General features: G+C 39.7%; 1 protein-coding gene across 1 annotated transcript in view; it reads right to left on the reverse strand.

Annotated features, from left to right (window-relative positions):
• Positions 1-21,824, reverse strand: part of wdr17 (WD repeat domain 17) — a 43,473-nt gene extending 21,649 nt beyond the window's left edge. Inside the window, 16 exon segments of the mRNA XM_034603036.1 lie at positions 144-230; positions 351-427; positions 429-434; positions 538-629; positions 968-1,136; positions 1,266-1,453; positions 1,746-1,801; positions 1,803-1,866; positions 1,984-2,004; positions 2,007-2,031; positions 2,033-2,124; positions 2,252-2,362; positions 2,522-2,752; positions 2,863-3,046; positions 10,825-10,953; positions 21,714-21,824. Coding sequence (XP_034458927.1) covers positions 144-230; positions 351-427; positions 429-434; positions 538-629; positions 968-1,136; positions 1,266-1,453; positions 1,746-1,801; positions 1,803-1,866; positions 1,984-2,004; positions 2,007-2,031; positions 2,033-2,124; positions 2,252-2,362; positions 2,522-2,752; positions 2,863-3,046; positions 10,825-10,953; positions 21,714-21,758 — 1,577 coding nt within the window. The 5' untranslated portion in view covers positions 21,759-21,824.
• Between the last annotated feature and the right edge of the window lie 2,571 nt (positions 21,825-24,395).

Raw genomic sequence — 24,395 nt, forward strand, 5'->3', positions numbered from 1 at the left:
TATTGTTAAGTGTTGTCTTTCAAGTCTTACTATATGCCACATATATTGTTCAATAAGTGAAATGAGTAAGTAGTAATTACTAGGTGGGCCATATGTAGCTAACAGCAACGTGAGGTGATGTGACAGAGTGATTTAGGTCTTACTTGTTGTTCTGGCTCCAGTCACAGCCAAACACAGCAGCAGGATGTTTGTACTTATGGAGGATTTTGCCATCTATGGTCCGAATAATACTGTTGTTAAAACATAAAAAAAAACATGTATGAATCTCCGAGGGATAAATAGATAGAATACATGAAATACTCTCTCTGATAAAAGACATACTCCTAACAGAGCAGAAAAAGAGCACTTACCAGAATCCGTCTCCACTACAGGTAGCAATCCTCTTAGAATCCTTATGGCTCCATGATATACAGAATATACCATTCTTAACCATGCTGCAGGATAATAGAGAGGTTGTTAATTCACACCACATCTAACTAGTAGTTTCTCAAAGAATAGAATAATGTTTTTGCATTTTGCACTGAAAGTTAAAGTAACCTCATTAAAGCGAGTGATGATCTTTCCTTTCCTGACATCCCAGATAAACGCTCCGTTACGAGACGTCGCCCCTGCAATGCAATTCAGGTCGCCTTCAAGACACACACACACACACACACACACACACACACACACACACACACACACACACACAGTCACAGAGAAAGATCAATAACTTTCACATCAGCAAAAGATGATACACTTTATATGGATGATCGGATGGGACTACAATTCTTTTGTATCCGTAAATGAAATTTGTGAATGTATCATGTGTGTAGGGATGTTGTCTATGAACACTGATCATCTAAAGTTAATTGCTGTTATTTTCACAGCATATTTTTCCAAGTGTTGAAAAAAAAAAATCTTCACCACAAAAAAAGTGTGTGCATGCACGTATATGTGTTTGATTGTTTATGTGGAGTTTATATACCTGGAGCCCAGGACAGAGAGTAGACCACTCCCTCATTGCCAGGAGAGGTGCTAACAGCTGTTAGTGTGTTTGTGTCCCAGATTTTAATAGTTCCATCAAAACTAGCCGTGGCCAGCAGGTTGGAATCATCTGGCTTGAATTTACAATCAAAGATGGTTTCTGCATGACCCTGGAAACAATACGACAACAGAGAACAAATAAATCATACGCTAAGAACATGGTAAAATATTTGTTCATCTGTCTTCCATAAGCAGGTGTAAGCTGTAGAATTTACAGCACAAAGGATGTTACAAAATACCAGGTCTCTAAGGAAGTCCCACTTTTTGGCACCCATATCATAAAGTCCCACTCCTCCATCCATGAAGCAGCACACAGCGTGGCCAGGAGGCAGGGAGAAGGAACAGTTCTGTGACAGGTTCGGGGGAGGCACTGCCTCACTGGTGGAACTGGTGTGCTGACTTTTATTGGGGGAACAGGAACTTGGAGCTGTAGTGTGAGTAGAGAGGGAATTAAGTCAAAGAAAAATATCTAGTGTGTTATAAAATAACATAATCCTCATATTTCTTAAAATTCACTCTCATCCTTATATAACAGACAGAGGGCTGCTGAATTAATCACATGAAGCCTGAGTGTTTGAATGACTGCCCAGACAGTGCACATATGATAAAAAGTGAGTGATGCTCATACACAGAATAAACATCCACAGCAGATTGTAACACTTTTCATTTCTGAACAACAGTCGGACTGCATATCCAACAAGTTTTACTCTAAATATTACCTTTCTTGGCGAGAGGGGAGTTGAGGACATGCAAAGCATGAAACCCAGTCTTTTCAGTTAAAGCTGTCCAGAGGAGTGGAGCGAGACACATTCCACACCCTCAGTACTCCAACCTGAGAGTCTGACATACAAAGATGGCTGGAATGAGGTGTGTGGTGTCATCTGGTGATAAACACATTGAGGCAGATGGGAAATGAGATCATACACATATCCCACATAAACATGTAGCCACCTTTACCTCCGGTAATGAACATGCCTGCGCAGAGGGAACCCAGGCCAGACACTGAAACTGATGCAGCCGCTGAGGGGAAGCAGAAGGACGTGATACAATTCAAGGCCTCACTGTCGACCAGTCTTATACCATTGTGGAGGTTAGACACTGTAAGAGAAAAAAACAACCAAACAATAAAGTAAAACTATATTGAACGTTGTTCTATTCAATGTGTCATATCATAAGTATTACACTTTATCAAGAGAGTGATGATAATGTGATTATTTTGTCAAACCTAGCAAATAGTCAGTTGACAAAGGGTCCCATTCCAGAGCACTAACTGGATCCTCTTCATCTGTGCCCTCTAATGACTCTGGACGTAACACATGCTTTTGGCTTTTACTCCCTAAACAAGAGAAGACAGAGGTGAATAGGTTAAAGAAGATGTATGTTTACAGGTACAGAAGTGCAGGTGTACAGTTTACATTATGGTTAAGTTAGCATTTAAGCCAGGTGTGTGTGTGAGTTTGTGTGTTGAGATGAGAAAAGAAACAACTGTCTTTACCTGGCTGAAAAATTGACAAACTTCCGTCTGTGTGTCCAAACACCAGTTTGCCTTTCTTTTTCGGGTGCCATCTGAAGAGACAGATATCAGACAGGAAGGAGTGAGCTTCTTTATGCACTGTTAGCCCAGGGTCAGGACCTCCATACACCCAGATATACAACGGACCACGCTGGGAGACAAAGGCCACTCCATCAGCTGAGTTCCAGCACCAACTGACTGATGTGGGGACACCTAGGAACGCAGGAGGAGACACTGTAAACTTTACAGATGGAAGACTGTGCAATAATCTGCTCTTAAACATTTCACAGTGACAATAAATCCTATGTCAACCATCCATCTACCTTTAGTGTTGTCCAGTCTTGCAACAGCCTTTTGTTCTGCGACGTTCCATACGATGAGCAGGTTATCAGCAGAGGCCGATGCAAAGAGATCAGAGTTGTCATAACACCAGCTGATAGCTGTTATAGTCTTCTTGTGTTCTGACATGATGGATCTCAATTTATATTCATTGTACTGCTGGTCCAACTATAACAGACAGATTGAGAATGACAAGGAATTAAGGGGGAAATAAACAGAAATAAATCAGCAACAGATTTTATCCTGGGATGTGTTTCACATTAGTTCTCTGGTGAAACCTTTCTGCAGTAGTAAATACACTATACTGTAGACAGATTCAATTCTGTCCAGAACTGTAGACACTTAAAAAAAAAGGACAAAATGAAGAAAAAAACATTATATGGGAGAAATAGTTGACAAATGATTTATGTGATTCATCACCCGGGCTATTTACCCAAAGGTTCTCTGCAGTAAATGTAAAGTAATTCAGGTACAGAAAAGAAACGATAAGGATGGTTTGATTGAAAAAAACACATGTTCAACGTGCCTTTAATTACATTCAAGTAAATGTACCACACTTGTGAAAGAACAATGGTAGGATAATAAATTTATGAGATCCTTATCTTAATATATCTATTTTAGTAAAGGGTATTTATTGACAATAACTCATCCAACCCCAATGTCAAGATCAGTTTCTTACCAACTAGGGGCCTCAACTATAACTGATATGTTTGTACAAAACAGGCCTTAAAGAGGCAGGGGTAGAAGCACTGGATCGATCCTAGTCTTCCTCATCTGCATGCCGAAGTGTCCCTGGGCAAGATCATCAACCCCTAAATGCCCCTCATAGAAAAAGTGCTGCCAATAGACGCACTGTGTGAATGGGTGAATGGCACTAACCTTTACTGTAAAGAGCTTTGAGTTGTCATCAAGACTAGAAAAGCGCTATATAAATACAGATCCATTTACCATGACATATTAAATCCTTTTCTACAAAACCAAGTTAACTACACCAATATTACGAAAGAACTGCAGAATATTGCATCAACATTTTTTAAATAATTTTTATAAATCATCAAGTATGATACTTAACAAACGATGTGAGCTTCAGCGTGTACCTCTGTACCTTGGCTGCTTCTAGGGCTGTATGATAGGGCTAGGGTCAGTCTGTTTTTTCATCTGTCTTTCTGTCTATATGTGGAACATATACACTACCGTTCAAAGGTTTGGGGTCACTTAGAAATGTCCTTATTTTTCAAAGAAAAGCACTGTTTCTTTCAATGAAGATAACATTACATTAATCAGAAATACACTCTATACATTGTTAATGTGGTAAATGACTATTCTAGGTGGAAACGTCTGGTTTTTAATGAAATATCTACATAGGTGTATAGAGGCCCATTTCCAGCAACTATCACTCCAGTGTTCTAATGGTACATTGTGTTTGCTAATCGCCTTAGAAGACTAATGGATGATTAGAAAACCCTTGTGCAATTATGTTAGCACAGCTGAAAACTGTTTTGCTGGTGAGAGAAGCTATAAAACTGGCCTTCCTTTGAGCTAGTTGAGTATCTGGAGCATCACATTTGTGGGTTTGATTATACTCTCAAAATGGCCAGAAAAAGAGAACTTTCATGTGAAACTCGCCAGTCTATTCTTGTTCTTAGAAATGAAGGCTATTCCATGCGAGAAATTGCGAAGAAACTGAAAATTTCCTACAACGGTGTGTACTACTCCCTTCAGAGAACAGCACAAACGGGCTCTAACCAGAGTAGAAAGAGAAGTGGGAGGCCCCGGTGCACAACTCAGCAAGAAGACAAGTATATTAGAGTCTCTAGTTTGAGAAATAGACTCCTCACAGGTCCTCAACTGGCAGCTTCTTTAAATGGTACCCGCAAAAAGTGTTATGGACAGACGAATCAAAGTTTGAGGTGTTTGGATCACACAGAAGAACATTTGTGAGACGCAGAACAGGTGAAAAGATGCTGGAAGAGTGCCTGACGCCATCTGTCAAGCATGGTGGAGGTAATGTGATGGTCTGGGGCCGCTTTGGTGCTGGTAAAGTGGGAGATTTGTACAAGGTAAAAGGGATTTTAAATAAGGAAGGCTATCACTCCATTTTGCAACGCCATGCCATACCCTGTGGACAGCGCTTGATTGGAGCCAATTTCCTCCTACAACAGGACAATGACCCAAAGCACACCTCCAAATTATGCAAGAACTATTTAGGGAAGAAGCAGGCAGCTGGTATGCTGTCTGTAATGGAGTGGCCAGCGCAGTCACCAGATCTCAACCCCATTGAGCTGTTGTGGGAGCAGCTTGACCGTATGGTACGCAAGAAGTGCCCATCAAGCCAATCCAACTTGTGGGAGGTGCTTCAGGAAGCGTGGGGTGACATTTCTACAGATTACCTCAACAAATTAACAGCTAGAATGCCAAAGGTCTGCAATGCTGTAATTGCTGCAAATGGAGCATTCTTTGAAGAAAGCAAAGTTTGAAGAACAAAATTAATATTTCAAATAAAATCATTATTTCTAACCTTGTCAATGTCTTGACTATATTTTCTATTCATTTTGCAACTCATTTGATAAATAAAAGTGTGAGTTTTCATGGAAAACACGAAATTGGGATCCCTCTCCCAGGACGAACAGAAGTGCAATTGATGCCACGTGTAATTTGAGAACATCAGAATAATTTTGAGGGAGGAAGTGGTGAAACGGAAGTAATTGGATTTAAGTTAATACTCAGATTTAGTGAGAATGGGGTCCACACTTTGAGCCAAGTAAAGCTAACCACAATATTAAAAAATAAAGTAGGTGAGATTAAAATGGCCAGAGAGAAGGGCATGTAGGATGAAGGAGGTAGGAAAGCGTAAAATGACAATTGTGACTAAAGTGGGGAAGCAGGTGGAATAAGGGAGTGTTGTGATTATTATACCTTAAGCATGACACCATTAAATGGTGTGCCTTTGGGCATTCATTAAATTTGGTTATCAGAAAAATATTGAATATTAATATTAAAAATATTAATATTAAATAATAACTTTAATTGATTAAAGTTACCTTTGGCCACCACCCTTCAATGGAGGGGAAAATATAGCCAATTCATTGATTAGGTGTCATTACTAACTACAAATTTGAAACTTTGATCAATAATTAAATTAATAACTTTAATCAAAATGATCACATAAGTAGTTAGCCAAGTTGAAGAATATGGAGTTCTTGGCAGTATAAAACTCACACTTATGCAACATTACTGAGGACAACATGTGTGTTAAAGAAAAACATTTATTATGAAAATAGTAAAAGTAAATACACACAAACTAACTAAAGGTGTACTATATACATGTGTGTGTGTGTGTGTGTGTGTGTGTGTGTGTGTGTGTGTGTGTGTGTGTGTGTGTGTGTGTGTGTGTGTGTGTGTGTGTGTGTGTGTGTGTGTGTGTGTGTGTGTGTGTGTGTGTGTGTGTGTGTGTGTGTGTGTGTGTGTGTGTATGTGTGAGTGAGAAAGTGTGCTTTCAAAATGGCGGCTGGCCACTATGAAGACAAAAGACCCCATGTGGTTGAGGTCACATGTATGTGTTAAGTTTGGGGAGATGTGTGTGTGAGGTATTGGTGCCAGTTTAGAGAAAGTACTTAGTTGCATGCAAAGAAAGATCCGGTGAAGAGCATAACATAACTAAAATTCGCTTTCAAATAACTTATTACCAAAATATCACAGCAATACAAATCCAACTTTTAAAATCACTGAATGGCATTGTACCACTGAACTTAGCAGACCGTCAGAGGGCTCTGTCATGATCTGAGTTTTTATCCAGTTTTAGGCCACATCTTTACGAACCACTTTTAGATCCTGGTCTTTTTGACCATATATTTTAACTGGATAAAGTTAAAACGACACACTCCTCAATCAGCTTGCCCCTCTCAAAACCAGAACTGTCTCCTTCACCCACACTGCTCCCTGATTCACCCCTCAACTCCATCTAATGAAATCAAGAAAAAGCCCCCCCCCCCCAACCAACCGCTCACTCTCCCAATTCTCCCCTATATTCTTCATCACCTCCTCCCTCCCTGACTCACTGGACCCATTTCAGTTTGCCTACAGGCCAAATAGATCGACTGCAGATGCCATCTCCCTCACAGTACACACTACCCTCTCCCACCTGGACCAGAGGGACACATATGTGAGAATGCTGTTCATTGACTACAGTTCAATGTTCAATACCATTGTGCCCCTGAAGCTCGTCACCAAGCTCAGAGACCTTGGGCTCAACTGCCCCTTCTGTGATTGGATCCTGAACTTCCTGACGGGCAGACACCAGGCTGTGCGGATAGGCAGCACCACATCATCCACCCTGACTCTCAACAACGGTGCTCCCCAGGGCTGCGTGCTCAGTCCTCTCCTATACTCCCTGTTCACACATGACTACGTGGCCACCCACAGCTCCAACACCATCATCAAATTTAGGCCTGATCACCGGTGACAATGAGATGGCCTACAGAGAGGAGGTCAGAGCCCTGACATCTTGGTGCCAGGACAACAACCTCCATCTCAACGTCCGTAAAACAATATTGGAAATTCATTATTTGCTGATAATGGGGCTCTATGGAAAAGTGGTAAAGATGTAACAATAATCCAAGGGAAGATACAAAATGCAATCAGGGTGGTAGAGAAATGGTCATATTCATGGGGATTAAGGTTTTCAGTGGAAAAAACAAAGGTAGTGATATCTTCTAGAAAGAAGCTGGTATAAGAGAACAGTTAGAGCAGGTAAACACTATTTGATATATGGGGGTTTATTTGATACAAAGCTGATCTGGAATTAACATATAAATAAGATAGAGAAAAGATGCAAGATGGTTCTTAAAGTAATGAGTTATCTCAAAGGGTCTGAATTGGGAGCCAGTAGAAAAGCTTTGAGGAATATTTATATTGCTTTAATTAGATCAGTGATAGATTATGGGTGTGGTTTACAGGTCAGCAGCAAAAAACTTTGCTAACGAAACTGGAAATATTACCAAATCAGGCACTGAGATTATGTTGTGGTGCTATTAAGACTTCTCCAACTATAGCAGTCCAAGTAATTGGAGAAATGCTGCGGAATCTTAGGTGCAAACAACTAATGCTAAATTACTGGATAAACCTACAAGGACACAAGGAAGAAGATCACCCAACTGTGAGGGCCCTTAGACCATGCTGGGAAAGTTGGAGAGTGTTATGTTTGGGCTGCTAGTAAAATGGCAAAAGAGATGAGATTGCATGATAAACGATACAGTTCAACAGTTCCTTATCCAGTGACTCCGACATGTTTCTTTTCCTCCTGTATCCCTAGATTTTTATATTCAAGAGAAAATGAAGAGAGAAAAAGGATATTGGGCAGACATAGTAGAGGGAAGGTTAAGGACTACAAATAATACACTGTCCCTAATATCTTTAAAACAGGAGAGATTTTCATTGAAGCAGTACATGTATTTAGGAGCGACATCATGGTTGACTGGCAAAAACAATGAGATGAGGGAAGTAAAGGACAGCATCTATATCAAATAAAGCAAAACAGTGGGATGGATGAAAACGATAGGTAAAAACACCAGAGAGCAAACAGTCATATCAATATATAGATAAGGACACACAGGATTTAACAAATAAATTTAATAGGGAAAGATCCATCAGGACAGTATGAATGTGGCTTTGCCAGAAATATAAAACAGATAGAGAAAAAATAAAGAAGGAGCTAGGGAAATGTGGGATGGAAGTGTTAAACCTAAAGAATTTATTCAGAATTTAGGAAGGGAAATATAAAGCCTTGTTTGAGTTCATAAATGAAGAGTGTGCTGTCCTTTGCCTCCTTTATCTTGATTTTCAGGGTCCCTCTGAATAGTCCTCAGCTCCTCCCTGTTGTCACCTCTGAAAGCCCTCTTCTTCTCGTTAACGATGGCTTTGATGTGTTTTGTTACCCACGGCTTGTTTTTGGGTAACAGCTGACAGTCCTTGTGCGGACAGTGCAGTTCACATAGAACTTTATATACTCCTTGATGCACTCTGTAAACCCTTGATGTTAACGTTTTGGTCGGGAACGTCCCTGTGTAGCCATGACTCCGAAAAAATCATCAGACTACACTCCCGGTATTCGTGATATGTCTTAATTTATGTAAATTTCAACGAGACCTTCAGTATATGACCGCACTTCAGACACAGGCACTTTGTGAAAATGACAAATCTGCAACCGAGTCTGCCACCGACTGACAACATTTGGAACAAAGACAACAAATATTACCAGTTGACATGATCCCCAGTTAAACTGGAACACAGGGAAGCCAGGGTGGCTGGATGACTTTCCGAAATATGAAGCGTAGTCCTAAACCAAAGCTCTTGGTTCACCACCAACCTGTTCATGTTTCTGAAAAATGTTCCCCACTCAGCGACACACCCGCTGAGGAACCAACTCTGGTTATTCTGAGAAACGTGAAGTTAGCGACTCCGGCGACCACAGTCAAATGCATTCCTGGGGCTAGAGCAGGCGACATAGAGTAATATTTAAAACTGCTGGCTCAGGGTAAGCATACATACAGTGAGATTATTATTCACGGTGGCGTAGTTTTCTCTGGACCCATGCCTAATATGACCAGTGATGACATGTACAGCCGCATGTCATCCTTTCACCATTGGCTGTCGAGGTGGTGTCCTGAAAACAATGTGGACTTCGTAGATAATTGTCGAAGTTTTTTGGGGAAAGTCTGATCTGATTAGGAGAGACACCATTCATCCCACTTTGGATGGAGTGGCTCTCATATCTAGAAATTGTAGTCAGTCAACACGATGACAATCCAGAGTTGAGTTGCAGTACACACTTCTCTGCGTTTCTATTAGAGCAGTCACAGCAAAAACTCCATCAAGCCAAATCCAACAGTGGGAGAGGAGATGTGATGATGGAGAAGTTGATTAGTTCAATTTTTTCTCAAAGTGAATTGGTTTTGTTTGGTTGAGGAGGATTCATTTATATAAATAATGTTTTAAAAAAATACAGTTTATATAAACACACCAGTTGCTAACACGGTTGCAGGAGAGGACCAATGAAAAAAAAAAATTCTGGAACCACTGCTTTCAATCACTCCGTTAGAAGATGTGGATACAGTGTTTAATTATACTGTATAAGCTTTGCTGAACACAAAACATGTGTACTTAATTCATGTGTCTCATTACCACCGGATATGGATATGTACCGTATTCAACATTCAGCAAAATCAGGTAGTGAGTAGAGTATAAAATAACAAATTTAATGGAAATTTACTTAATAATTTCTTAGTTTATGCTTACAGCAGACATTTCAATCTAGGGTACAACTCAACATAAACTTTATGGTGCACCCACTGTCTAGCATGTGAGCCCATTGTCTATTCATGTCTTGCAGAAGTTGATCCTGAGATCACCTGAATTCAAGTGACCTTTTGCTCTACTCTGGTTTAACTGTGTTTGTCCTTTGTTCGAAGAACTCAGCTGACTGACACCCTAACCATACATGATACTATGCCCTCTCCAACACATTTAGGATGCAGCCTAAAAGTCACACCTTTACAAACAATATGTTACAGACACAGAACAATACATTCACATCCCCCCCCCCCCCCGCCCGCCCCCCTGCGTGTTTTGGGGTCAGGAGGTTACCCACGCAGAGACACTTAAATATGAGCACAGACACTTCACTTTTCATCACACTTGCAACCTCCACCTTGCCTGTGTGATCCTTTCTGCAGAAAGCTTTTACAAATATATTTACAAAGACAACTTGTCTCAGAACCTCGCTTGTTGACCAAATTTCCGCCACACATAATAACCTACATTACTGTATGTGAGAGCTGCTTTGGTAATGCTACATAATATCGTCTCAGATTTTAAAATTAAACATCCTTTGAACATTTCACGTCTAAACAATTTTCTCATGCAAACAAGTACACACACATCTGGTTCACCTGGTAGATGTAAATAGCCAATGTAGCACAGTAGGCGAAGCGGTCTCCACTAGCAGCGCACACATCTTTGTTCCAGGGCTGACAGCCTGCTGCCAGCAAGCCCACCTGCTTCACATTGGCCATCCTCACCTGCAGACAAACAAACACATACATGACATTATTCATGTTATATTTAAGTCGTTTTTTCCCATGTATTTTTATTAAAGGTCAGCGGTGTACAGACAACAAATACAGTGTGCTGTGATCCAGCTTTTCTTTTTCTTTGTTTTTCCCCTTCCCGTCCATCATGTGGTGTGACAAAAGAGAAACAGAGCACCACATAACTCCAGCGCCCAACCAACACAAACCCTCAAAAGAAAATACGAAATATAAGCACCAAAAATAAGTCAAAAAGTAAAAACAATAAAATTGAAATAATTAAATAAAGACTGTAATAAATATAACAGGGAGAATAATAACATGGGAAGGATGTTCAAGACACTTACCTCAGAACAAAAATAAATGCATTCAAAATCAAATGGGGTCCAGAGAGGTTACAGTATTTACATAGGAGACGATAGGCTGCCATCTCTTTTTTTTTATTAAAGAGCCTCTCTGGGAATATTTCACCTTTTCAAGCATAAAAAATGACAGCCAGGGTAGGGCAGAGGGAGAAGTAGGTCTCCAATGATAATAATACATTTAGGCTGAAAACATGGTGTAAATGACGCAGTTTCGAGTTGAATTTGGCTTACGGACACGTGGATGACACCACAGGAGGAGAATGGAGGCATTTTATGTTTTCTTTATGTTGTTTTTATATGTTTTAAGAAGTGGTCACCATTTACTTCAATTGTATTGGATTTGGCTGCAACACTGTTTACCCCTGAAACTCTAAAATTGTTTTGTTGACTCAAACACTTCACCCACCCCTCCATCGTCATAGTGATGAGTAGATGAGTGAATTTTCATTTTATGCTGAACTATCCCTTTAAGGGGCTGAGTTTTTGTGTGGTATTAAGGGCTTTACTTAATGAACTGAAGAAACAAGACCAGAACTACGCATATTTTGGGCAAGAGAAAAACATGAGTGTGATTGGCCTGAGATGAACCATACCTATCACATGTATCATTAGTGCCAGGAAATTACCTGCTTAGTTTAGCGTTTTTAAAATGAATCCGATGCAGGACTTTGAACTGAATTAAACTTGGATGTGCACAGGAGGATGTGGAGTTGACCCTGATTAGTGCCTTTTCCCACCATTAGTCAGTCAGATTGAACGCAAGCTCCTTCTCCCAACTACCCCTAACCTCCACAAGAGAGACCACACTCGAAGAGGATATAAGCTCATATAAAGTGACATCATACCATGTTTCTCAGGGAGCGAAAGCCCAGCAACAACTGGAGAATCCGTTGGAAGTTGAGGAAAACATGTAAAGTTTGTGCGAACATATTCTCGCACTTGAAAATATCGGATAGATGGGATCAGGGCAAATTATACTTAGCACAAAGATCATTTAAAGGGGACATAGCATGCCCATTTTACCACAAGTTGATATGGTTCCTTGGGGTCTTAATGAAATGTCTGTAACATACTTTGGTCAAAATACCACAAGGATCATTTAAAACAGCACCCTTTTTACCCTGTATAAAACAGCCCTCCACAGAGTGACCTGTTTTGAGTGCCTGTTCCTTTAAATGCTAATGAGCCAGCTCCCCCCTCCCCCCTCTCCCCCCATGATTTTAAACGATATAAATTACATATTTTATATGATATAAATTATCAAATATGCATCCCATACTTTGTATTCCCCTTCTGTTGTCCTGGAGTTTTAATTTTCCCAATCACATAATTAAATGTCCCCCTCTGCCCATCCACTACAAGCACACAAGCAGACAGACAGAGAGAGAAAGAGAGGGGTGGGGGTGGGGGGGGGGGGCTATGAAGACCATCATTTACCCCCGAACCCCGACATTCAATGGGTACAACAACAAGCGGAGAAAGCAGAATCGCGGCCTGACCTTATATATACAGTCTATGGGGCTGACCAGCGCGGAGAAATGCACGTCCCGTGTGAACAGCCAGGCGGCTGCGTGCTGGAGAACGGCGCTGCGCTGCCTCGCAGCCTCGCTGCCTCCGGTGTAAACCCGGCATAACGAGTGTGGGCGGACGGGGGGGGGGGGGGATGAGGTGGGGGGTGGGCCAAGACCATGTAGGGAGACTTCCAGTGCCTTGTTACGACACAAAACCCAGGAAGCTCAATGGAGTCGCTCAAGCATGACGTTTCTGACTTAGAGGAACTATAACAAAACGCGCGAGTGTTTTTTCCCCAGAGTTTTTGGGTTGGTAGACATGCCAGATACCCACATTAACCTGTAGAAGCACTAACAAAGTGGAATTTGCATGCTATGTCCCCTTTAAAGTGGCTAACGTGCCCTCAAAGTATAAATCTGAGAAACAAGTCAGACCCTTCTCTCTCCACAGAGTGAAAGACGAGTCTAACTTAGAAGGAGGAAACATGTGATTGTTACAAATGGGGCTGTGTGGGGAAGGGGCAGAAAGAATGTAATACTGGGTTTCCAATGTAAGTGGGACAAGAGGGGCAAAGACCATAGGGCAAGTGAAGAAGGATGTGAAGAATTTCCTTCATTATATACTAATCCAAGTTAGAGAAGTTGAAAACCTTGGCTAATAGCTTTACATCTGAATTTAACAAGCTAATTGGCCTGTAGCTGCTGCAGTCCTCTGGACATTTATCTTTCTTAAGAATAAGTGAAATTGAGGCTTGATTTAGAGTTGGAGGGAGAGAGCCAATAATAAAGGCGCAAGTTAGTAGGAGAACTTCTTATACAACTCGATTGGAAATCCATCAGAACCTGGTGCTTTTTTAGTTTGCATTAATTTACGACACTTGGTTATTTCTTTATTTATATTCGTAAAGGTTTGTCAAAAATGTTTTCTAATTTTAATCTATAGGAAGCCATCTAAAAAAATGCATTGCTAACTTGTTAACTGGGGGTTCAGATTTGTAGAGAAAAAAGTAGAAGGATGAGAAGGATTGGTAATTATGGAGTGGGAGGAATCATAAATTTTACGTATAAAGTAAGAGGCTGACTGGCGTCTAAGCTGAAGGGCTAAGAGGCGGCTAGCTTTATCATCATATTCATGGTATGTTCCTTTGGTCCGTCTTAAAAGATATTCAGCTTTACTTGTGGAGAGCAAATCAAATTCAGATTGATTTAATTCTTCTGCAATAAAGGTCTGGGCGGGGAGAGATGGAATACACTTGCAACAGTCAGCTTCTGTTGTTTTTGTTTATTTTTATTGTCCGAATTTGTGCTGTACGAAATAATCACTCTTTGTAATACAGCTTTTAAAGTTTCCCATAACAACAAGGGGAAAGTTGACTCAGTCCTGTTAAACTTGAGAAAAACATTGAAAAATTTAATCACAGAACTCATTTTTTGCTAGTAGCCCTGTATTGAACCTCCATTGTTTGTTATTATTGGGCAAGAGTGCGTGATCTAAAATAAGTGGTGCATGATCCAAGATCCCAATTCGAGAGAAAACTTGGTGTGTACTGTGATGTGTGTGTGAAGAGTTGAACCGTGTGTGTGTGTGTGTGTGTGTGTGTGTGTGTGTGTGTGTGTGTGTGTGTGTGTGTGTGTGTGAACTGAGTGAATAGTAAAATCCCAGGAGATAAGACACACGCTGAATGCCTCTTTGAGGTATTGGTGGGGAGAGACGAGCACAGTCTCAGATTTGTGGTCCTGATGTCATCTTGGTAGTTACACAAACAGAAATAGTATGCATAAGCAGAGATAATATATAGTGTGGTATAATGGTAAAATTTTACATTACAGTACCTTAGAAAAATGTTTACAAATTTTTTTGTGTGGATGGAGAAAATGCCAAACATCCCAATTGATTTACAAGGGATGATAGTGTCCTTGACATAGCAGAGGGTGTAAGTGTTTTAGGTTGTGAGCGGTCCAGATTGGGATCGATCACTAGACTTAAATCCCCCCTAAAATGAGATGGTGGGTATCTGGATTTGGAATCTTAGAAAAAAAGGGGGTCATAAAATGATTGTTGTCCGTGTTATGGGGCATAAACACTAACCAATACAACTAAAGTCTGATGTAAAATGCCACACGATATAACGGCCTTTTGTTGATCAAAATAGCGCCACCCCTAGATTTGCTGTTAAAGGTTGAATAAAATATTTGCCCAACCCAAGGTTTGGATCCACCATTAGTTGCATCCAGTTTAGAGAAAGTATAAAAGATAAGAAGAGTAAAGATGTATGCATTTTGAATGCATTCAGGAAAAGTTTCCATTGAAAATAAAATATATAAAAATCTTCCATTACAGAGCAAAACACTCCCACAAAAACTCAAACAGTAATTTAACTCGGAACTAATTGACAAATTGTATCCTAAACTCGCCATAATGGAACAGGACAAGTAGCAGGATTGGATTACACACAATAGGTTTACCATACAGTGAACTACACTTCTGAGGTGTAGAATAAATGTCATATAAACATTTTAACAGTTAAGTAGAAACTTGAAACACAATACATTAAGAAATTAGGAGCTGGCAAAAATTAGGCCCAGCAATTCAGACCAATAAGATGTGTTGGATAAAAAGAGAGGAAGCTAATATAATGACATTTAACAGAAACCTTAGATAAAGACACCCACTCCCAAGCAGTGGATAAAGTCACGCTTATGCTTGGTACATGCCAAGATCATTGTTATTTAAGAAGGATCAATACAGATATCAGTTATAACAAAAATAAATGGGCTATGTCTGTTGTAAGAAATTAGTTCTGTGCTAAATACTTCTTGACAGTAAAAAGACTGGACTTTTTAAACATAAAAGCCTCGGGACAGCGTATTAACACCAAATAAAGAGTAAAATTATAAAGCAAGAACGTTGCATCAAACATATTATCCAGTCGGTTGAAGTGTGCTGTGTTTCTCTGTTATGGAGGTCAACTTCTACAGTAGCTCCACTACTTCTTGCTCCAAGGTTGTGATGTTATCTGAGTGAGTATATAGGGCCGTTTCCATCTCTGATATAGTAGAAGTGTGTTTGTCCACTGTGCGATGGATTCAAGTGAAGAATGTATGTTTCCGGCCGCATGCGTTGGTTTCACTCATTTTTGTAAAAGATCGACAACTTGCTCATTAACACAAACTGTGGCACCTGTGGTGTAATGTAAACAGTCTGACATTTGACCTGTTGATGATGTCATAGGGCAAAGAGTTAGTTCCAGGGCACAGACACAACTAGTTAGCTGCAGGATTACTGTGAAAGACACATGTAATGTAATGGTGCTTACAATGTTCAAAACAAAAACAACACTCTCAGAGTGTGAACCAACATGAGCACCCGCCAGAATTGGACACTACTGCTGAAGTGAGCTCAGGGACTTTGTGTCAAAACTGCAGAGCACGCCTGGCGTCCTGAGAACAAGGTCTGTTAGAGAAGTTATAAAACTGCAGAGATTTGACTTGTGAGACTGGAAATTATAGATATTTCAAGTCCGAATGTGTATATGAGTTAGGGTAATAAATGCATTTGAACTTGATGCTATGGGGATGTGGTAATATAAGCTAATTTTGTTGTTTGCTGAAACAAAAAGTGTTACAGGAAAATGTGCATATTATTATCCTGTGTATTGATTGAATATAACCTCAAAGCCACGGCATGGTTCCTTTGAACTTAAAGTAAGGGGGATGTGGTGTTATCATAGACTGTATATAAAGGGTGTTATGTAAACAGTCTGGAATTTGACCTATTGATGATGTCCTAGGGCAAAGAGTTCCGGGGCACAGACATGAGTAGTTAGTTGTAGTATTACTATGAGAGACACACGCAATGTAATGCTGCCTACAATGTTCCAGTAAAGGTTCTAAACACTACACTCTACGCAGTTTTCATTGTCTATAAAAGAACGTATTAAGGAAAAGGAGGCAAACATTTCACATATTTTTAACAATCCACTGTGTATATATTTGAACTCAGATATATACATTAATGACAGTAATAAGCAAATTAATCAGATCAACAGGATCTGATGAATTAAAAAGTATCTACTTTATTTTTATTTAATTTTGTGCGTCATTTCTTGCTTTTTCCAGACACTGTATCTTAACTAACTCTTCCTAGAGAATGAATTGGATCAACTTCTAATTGTGTCAGTCATATCTAAAGACCTTTGTTAATAAAAGTTATGAGAAGCAATTATTTATTACTGTGCTGTTAATGTTAGATTTTATTGCAGCATACAGTTCTTCTACAACCAGCATAACACTCACAGCAAACTAACATACAGTAGACCCACAGGTTAGAGAAGATAAGATGATTATAGACAAGGAGATGGGAGAGAGGATTGTATTAATCTGTGCTGTGATTGGCTAAGACAAGTGAGGAACTGACCATATCGGAATGGTGCCACTGTCCCCTCGTTGAAGCTGTTACACATCCTCTGAGCCAGAGTTTTAAACTGGCCCCTTTAAAAAATGTAGCTTCTTTTCTATTGGTTAGTTATCTAAATCAATCCTGTGTATCTGCAGGGTAGTTCTAACAAGTATCTTTGCTAAAGATGCTGTAAAAGACCAGTAAACTACATGTCATACCATATTTTTGACCTTTATAATAAGGTATTTTAAGTTTTAATCTATAAAGGGACAGTTCCAAATCACAGTAGAGAGGTAAAAATCTGATAGGCCTAGCTAGGCCAGGGACTTTATCAAGGGTAATCTTTAAAGCACTGACATCCGTTTTCCTGTAACCTCTCCCTGTGGTGCAAATTGGCGGTTTTAAATTCCTCTCTGTTTATTATCCTCTTTATTACATACTGACTACACAGCACTTTGTTGGAGGAAAGTGTCATGATACACATGGGTGTTTAATGGAAATCCCATAATTGACAAAAGATACATTTTTTGAAACAATATGAGTATTTGACCTTTAATGTTACATCCTCAGGCTAAAAGGTATTTTTCTTTTTTTATTGCAAGTTCTGATTCTAGCTCTTCTTTGTCTCTGTCAGTGAATTTGGTAGATTTTATAAGTTGAAGTGTTATTTTATGATAAAGAGCCTCTAAATCTAGTATCTTGTTCAAACTTTCACCTCATATGTTTGCTTCATGTATGCTTTGTGTTTTTAATATGCATACAGTTTAATTTGGACAATTTCTATAGTTAAAAATATAAATTCCTCTATCTCTTCTGGAAAGTTAGACCTGTGTGTGAAATAGCTCTAACAGCTAACACTCTTCACGATTGAGATTGTTTGTTACTGGGCTGCTCACTTAGAGTAGGTGCAGGTCCCTGTTTTGATCAAGGGTAATAAATTCTCACTTTTGGCTTCAAGGAATCTCAGATAAGATACAATCAACATAATGCCTGGAGATGATTGTGGTTGAGTTATTCTTGGCATATTGCAGTATTTGCAAATACTGTATCTTGTAGTCACAAGTTTATGTCTTACGTTTATGTGTAACATTGAAATAGTAAAATATGTATTTCAAGCCACGCTAGCAGCATTACCCTGGGAATGACAATGATGGCCAGTCAGTTGATTTGTCTAGACTCAAATTTTTCTATATTTCTATACAAATATCTCTACAGTTTTTAGATTGTTTGCCATAAAATTGTGTCCAGAGGAAGAATCCGGCTGATTTGAGTGATCCTTGCCTCTAGAAGCACCAGTCATGCTGTGCAATATCTCAATCACCATTTTATTAACTGACACAAAATTATATACAGACATTCATGATGGCATTGGTGATACCCAACTATAACTTTTTGCTTCAGTCTCTTTATCTCTACAGTTTATTATATTGAATTCAATAATGCTATGGGCAAACAACCTAAAATTGTCTTTTGGTACTCTCTAACGCTAACTCTAACACACCCACACACACGCACAAACACACACACTAGTATATATGTGTGGAACTACTGTATATCTGGGGACATTTTTTTTTTTACATCAAGTGTGTCAGAAAGCCTGTCCAGTGAGTCAGGCTCACTCAAATGGCCTTCATTAATGCTGCTAATCGCAACTGAGCATTTCCTGCTTTCAATGAATCAATCAAATTTGATTTGTATAGCCCATAATCACTATTCACAATTTGTCTAATAGGGCTTAACAAGGTGTGACATCTCTGTCCTTAACCCTCAACAAAAGTAAGGAAAAACTACCAAAACCTTTTAAACAGGGTAAAAAAACATAGGAAACCTCAGAGAGGGCCGCATGGGGAAATAGTGAATTTCCCCGTATGTGGATCAATAAAGTTTTATCTAATCTAATCTAATGTGAGGGATCCCTCTCCCAGGTCCGGCAAAAGTGCAATAGATTGCCTACAGTGTAACTGAGAACATCAGTAAAATAAGAGTATTGACAACATTGATTAGAATAAACAGTTTGCAACATAATGGAAAGTGTGCCTATGTTTAAAGTATTTGTGGATAAGAAAAATGTCTGATAGAGATGAAGAGAGCAGCAATGATAAATGAATTGAGGAGTTATTGTCAGTATTGGTAGAGTATGAGAGTAGGCATATTGCATATCAAGCAGTCTTGTTGAAAATAGTCCACGATCAGCTGCCACCACTATCAGGATCCACCACCACAATCAGATGTCACCATAATCCACAATCCATTGTCATGAAAAACTTCCGCTATCAGGATCCACCACCACTATCCACGATCAGCTTTGACGTGTTGTGGGTGTGGCTCAGAGAGAACCTCCACCTGTACCAGGGGAGTAATCAGTGTAGCTGATGGTTGTTAGCTGATTACTCCTCAGGTTTAAAAGGCAGCAGGAACAGCTGCCACAGGGAGAGAGACACACATAAAATTAATGATGAGTCATCTGTGCACAACAAAGTTAACCACTGTGTTCCACAGGGCTCTGTGCTCGGCCCAATTTTATTCTCATTATATATGCTTCCACTAGGAAACATTATCAGGACACACTTGGTAAATACTTGGCCCTAAACACCTTAGAGATACATTATCTAATGATATAGCTGCGCTAGACTACATTGCCCTTGCTTCCAATGAAACAGTCAGGAATCTTCGATCCCCATTTGTCCTTTAATTCTCACTTAAAACAATTTTTTAGGACCGCCTTCTTCCACTTGCATAATATCTCATGAATCAGACATTTCCTGTCTCAAAAAGATGCAGAAAAACTAGTCCACGCCTTTGTTACATCCAGACTTGATTATTGTAATTCCTTATTATCAGGCTCCAGCAGTAAGTCGTTAAAGACTCTGCAGCTTGTCCAAAATGCTGCAGCACGTTGTCCTGACAAGAACCAAGAAAAAGAGACCAACATTTCCTCCTGTATTAGCTTCGCTACAACTGGCTTCAGGTTAAATCTAGAATATAATTTAAAATTCTCCTCCTCACCTTCAAGGTCCTTAATAATATGGCACCATTATACCTCAAAGAGCTGTTAGTACCTTATCAACCCACCAGAGCACAGAGCTCCCAGAATTCAGGCTTACTTGTCGTCCCTAAAGTCTCTAAAAGTAGAGTAGGAACCAGAGCTTTCAGTATCAAGCTCCTCTCCTGTGGAATCATCTCCCACTTTGAGCCCCACATTGTCCGACTGTTGGCACAGGGTTCCCCAACAACAGCCAGAGACGAACCACTCAGGTTTTAACATGATTTATTACTAATCAGGAGTAAAAACAAGTTGTCCAGCAGTTTGTGCTGGTCATGGCAGCTCAGCTCTGGCGCGTGTCTGCACCTGTGTCTCCTTCTGGGCAGCTCTGCTGCTGCCTTTTGAATCCAGGAGTTAATTGACCAACTAACCTCAGCTTTGCCAATCAAATCTTTCTACATATGATTATAGTATGTAAATCATAAATTACACAAATTCCAAGGAAAACCAGTGTTAGAAAAACGAGCAACATACTGCAGTGAGTAATAACAATAAAATGCTGATTCGTGTACATCTGTTGAATACTAACCTGAAGCTACATATCTAGGTTGTATTGCTATGATGTGAGACTGTCTTCTCATATGAAATAATGTGATCTGATGACTGTTTAGCCCGATGAAATAGTAGCTACATTAATGTTTTGTGTTTGTACGATCTCATCTTGGTTTGTGTGTACAAATAACTGATAAAGTCTAATAAATAAATATTTATTTATGATGTATAATGCTGATTTCATCTTTGTTATGACTAAGGCAGGAGGGGGCAGGAGAGAAGAGGAGAAGGGCGGAGGAGAGGAGGAGAAGGTGACAGATGAGGGATCTACTCTAGAGGTGAAAAAGAGAGCACCATAACAAATTACACAGTTTGTCACAGTTCATAAAGAGCCCTCATCACACAACAGAAGCTAAGTCTGAAACTGAGCAAAGTTTACAAGTGAACATAGAATACATATGGCCACTTCATCTATGTGAATGCTCATATTTGTTATCTCTTAGGGTTCACTCCTACTGCTGGAAATAAATACTGTATAATATATAGATTCCATGCTGTGGATTCCAGTGTACACCCCTACCATCCCTTCATATTTCTTCTATTTTGAAATAATATGTCTAATGTAGCTTACCCATTCACACACACGTTCATACATTGTTGCCTAAGGACGCTTGGAGGATGGGGAGTACTGGGAATGAGCCGCCGACACTGGTTGGGGGATGACCGCTCTACCCCCTCAGCCACAACCGCCACAATTATTAATATCATGCAAACCCCCATCACCTGCTGTTGCTGAATAGATCGAATATAGGACATAATATTAACACAAAGAGCTCGTTTCCAGACATGACACTTCAATATAATAATAATAAGAGGAAGAAGAAGAGGAAGAAGATACACTTAACGTTCAGTCCAAGCCACCGTTTAATCAATAGGCTAACCGTGTTTGTCAGCTGCCAACGTGAAGGAGCTGTGATGAGCTGCATCCTCCAGCACGCAGACTATTTCCTGCTGCGTGTTGACTACAACAGGTTTATGCAGAACCACTCATCCTGACATGGAATAACACGCTGTCGCCTATTTTCTCCACAGAGCTGCACCGAGCGTCTCTGCTAAGAGTGTAAGCGTTGCTGCTTTGTTTCTATTACACATGTAACGAGCACTGAAAATGTGTTTGTATGTGTGTGTGTGTGTGCGCGCGCGCGCGTGTGCGCGTGTCGTCTTTTTCTTACCGTCAGGTGTCAGCGGACAGCTCTCCGGTGCTGAAATGTACCCTGCTCCCGTTGTCCCGGTGGGGAGGGCCTCAACCACGGCGGTGATTGGTCTGTTAGCATAATCACTCTGATCAGCCATTGGCTGTCCCAGGGTTCCGGGACACCGTGTTTCCTCTTTTTTGTATACTATCTATAGAGATTAGTCTGCTTTTTTCCCCAGAGTCAAAACTAAACACAGAGAATCAGCATTCCGTTTTTATGATCCACTCCAGACGTGGAAAAAAGCTCTGCAGTAATGCAGGACTGCTGCAACTCTTAGTTCTTTTAAATAAATGCTGAAGACTTTGTTTGACTCTCCCTATTGATAAATAAAATAATTACTCAATTCTTACACTGCTCTGTTACATTCAATCTTTTATATCTGTAAACCACTTTGAATTGCCTAGTTGTTGAAATATGATCTACAAATAAACTTGCCTTGCCTCATAGATCAAGAAATGTCTGAAAACCCCAAACTCATTTTATATATTTAATTCTAAACAATATTTGTAGAAAAGTTGGTCTTTTCTTTTTGTTTGGTGCCGAGTAAGTTATCTACATTTTATTGATAGGTCATCCACACAATTTTTACCCACACAAAAACATATGGAATAATGGAGACATTATTCTAGAAAACTAGAATTACAGCACTGCAGTTGTATGCCTCATCTGACAACCATTGCAGTTTCCATGTACATATTTCTACATACTTTCCCCCCCATATTCATATAAGGTCAATGTGACCTTCGAGCACTGAAAGGTAATCAGTGATTTTAGGTGTGAAATGTGAAATGTGATTTTAGGTGTGAAATGTAATTAAATTCGCTAGGATATACCTTGTGACCTTGACCCCTCACACACCAACATCTAATCCATTCATCTGGAGTCAAAGTGAACATTTGTACTAAATTAGAAGACATACCCTACAGCTGGTCTTAAGATATCTCTAAGTGAATTTAAGTGTCACATGTAATTTTGTGTTCAAAACAACATAGCGTCATGTGAACTTGATCTTTTCACCTTCAACCACCAGTTCATCTTTAAGTCTAAGTGAATGCTTGTCCCAAATTTAAAGACGAATCCTTAAGCTGATCTTAAAGGGATAGTTCACCAAAAACTGAAAACTCACTCATCTACAAACCACTATGCCGATGGAGGGGCGGGTGAAGTGTTCCGAGTCCACAAAACATGTTTGGAGTCTCTGGGGTAAACAGTGTTGCAGCCAAATCAAATACAATTGAAGTATCTGGTGACTAATTCTTCAGACATAATACAACTGGGGAAAAAACACAACATGCCCCCATACTACCCTTGTGGTTTCATCCAAGTGTCCACAAGGCCTGCCATTCAAATTCGACTTGAAATGCCGTCATTTACACAATGTTTTAAGACTAAAACTCCTCTGACATCCTCCTTGGAATACATTCACACCGTAAACACAGCACAAAAGCGCTCTTAATTTTTCAATGAACTATCGCTATACGACATCATGTCCAAGAAAAACAAGCATACTTTGAGGCCACCAGGATCTTGATCAGTTCATCCTTGAGTCAGTCATTTTTGTCAAATGTGAAAGGTCTGAGATATCATCTTCACAAGGCAAAAAATTTGCTTAATGAGGTCACCATGACCTTTGAGTCCAAGTGAACATTTATACTAAAAATGAAGAAATTCCATAAATTGACTTGATACAATAATAATCCACATCTAATTACCATTTATAGTTCTGTTGTGATGTTAATTAGAAACAGTGCCACATTAATCGTGATGCTTCAACTGAGGCTGTGTCTAATACTGTGACCAATAGGTCAGCATATTCAGTGGGCACGGTGAAGAAGCAGAGATGGTATTTCCAGTCTGTGGTCTCTTACGCTTTCAAATGTCAGCCTGACTGTAAACACATGTAAATATTTAAGTGACTTAATTTTGCTGAATAAATAAAGGTTACCATGAGCAATAAAATACATGACTAAACTTACTTTTCTACACAGACCTGTTAGAGGTGGGGTAGCTGGAGCAAAGCTAACATTGTGCGAGAGGTGAGTGACACCCTGGAAAAGTCCCCAAGTGTATCGCAGAGACAACATATTTAGAGCCACCTATCAACCTAAGCTGCACGAGTGTGGACTGTGGAATGAAAACAGGTAAGACATTTGTTTGTGTACGGTAGAAAACTGAAAGGGCATACCCAAATCATGCATCTCATTAACCAAACTCAAATGTTGAAATTAGGATTACCTGGATAACAAAAGTCATGGACAATGTTAGCCATGATACTGGTATTGCGTTTAGAATTGTTGCAATGGAGAATGACAGTTTTACAAGTATTGAAGGCTCAGTTCAGAAACATCATTCATTTTCACTCAGTTA

This window comes from Hippoglossus hippoglossus, chromosome 1, assembly GCF_009819705.1.
Source record: "Hippoglossus hippoglossus isolate fHipHip1 chromosome 1, fHipHip1.pri, whole genome shotgun sequence".
Taxonomy (NCBI): domain Eukaryota; kingdom Metazoa; phylum Chordata; class Actinopteri; order Pleuronectiformes; family Pleuronectidae; genus Hippoglossus; species Hippoglossus hippoglossus.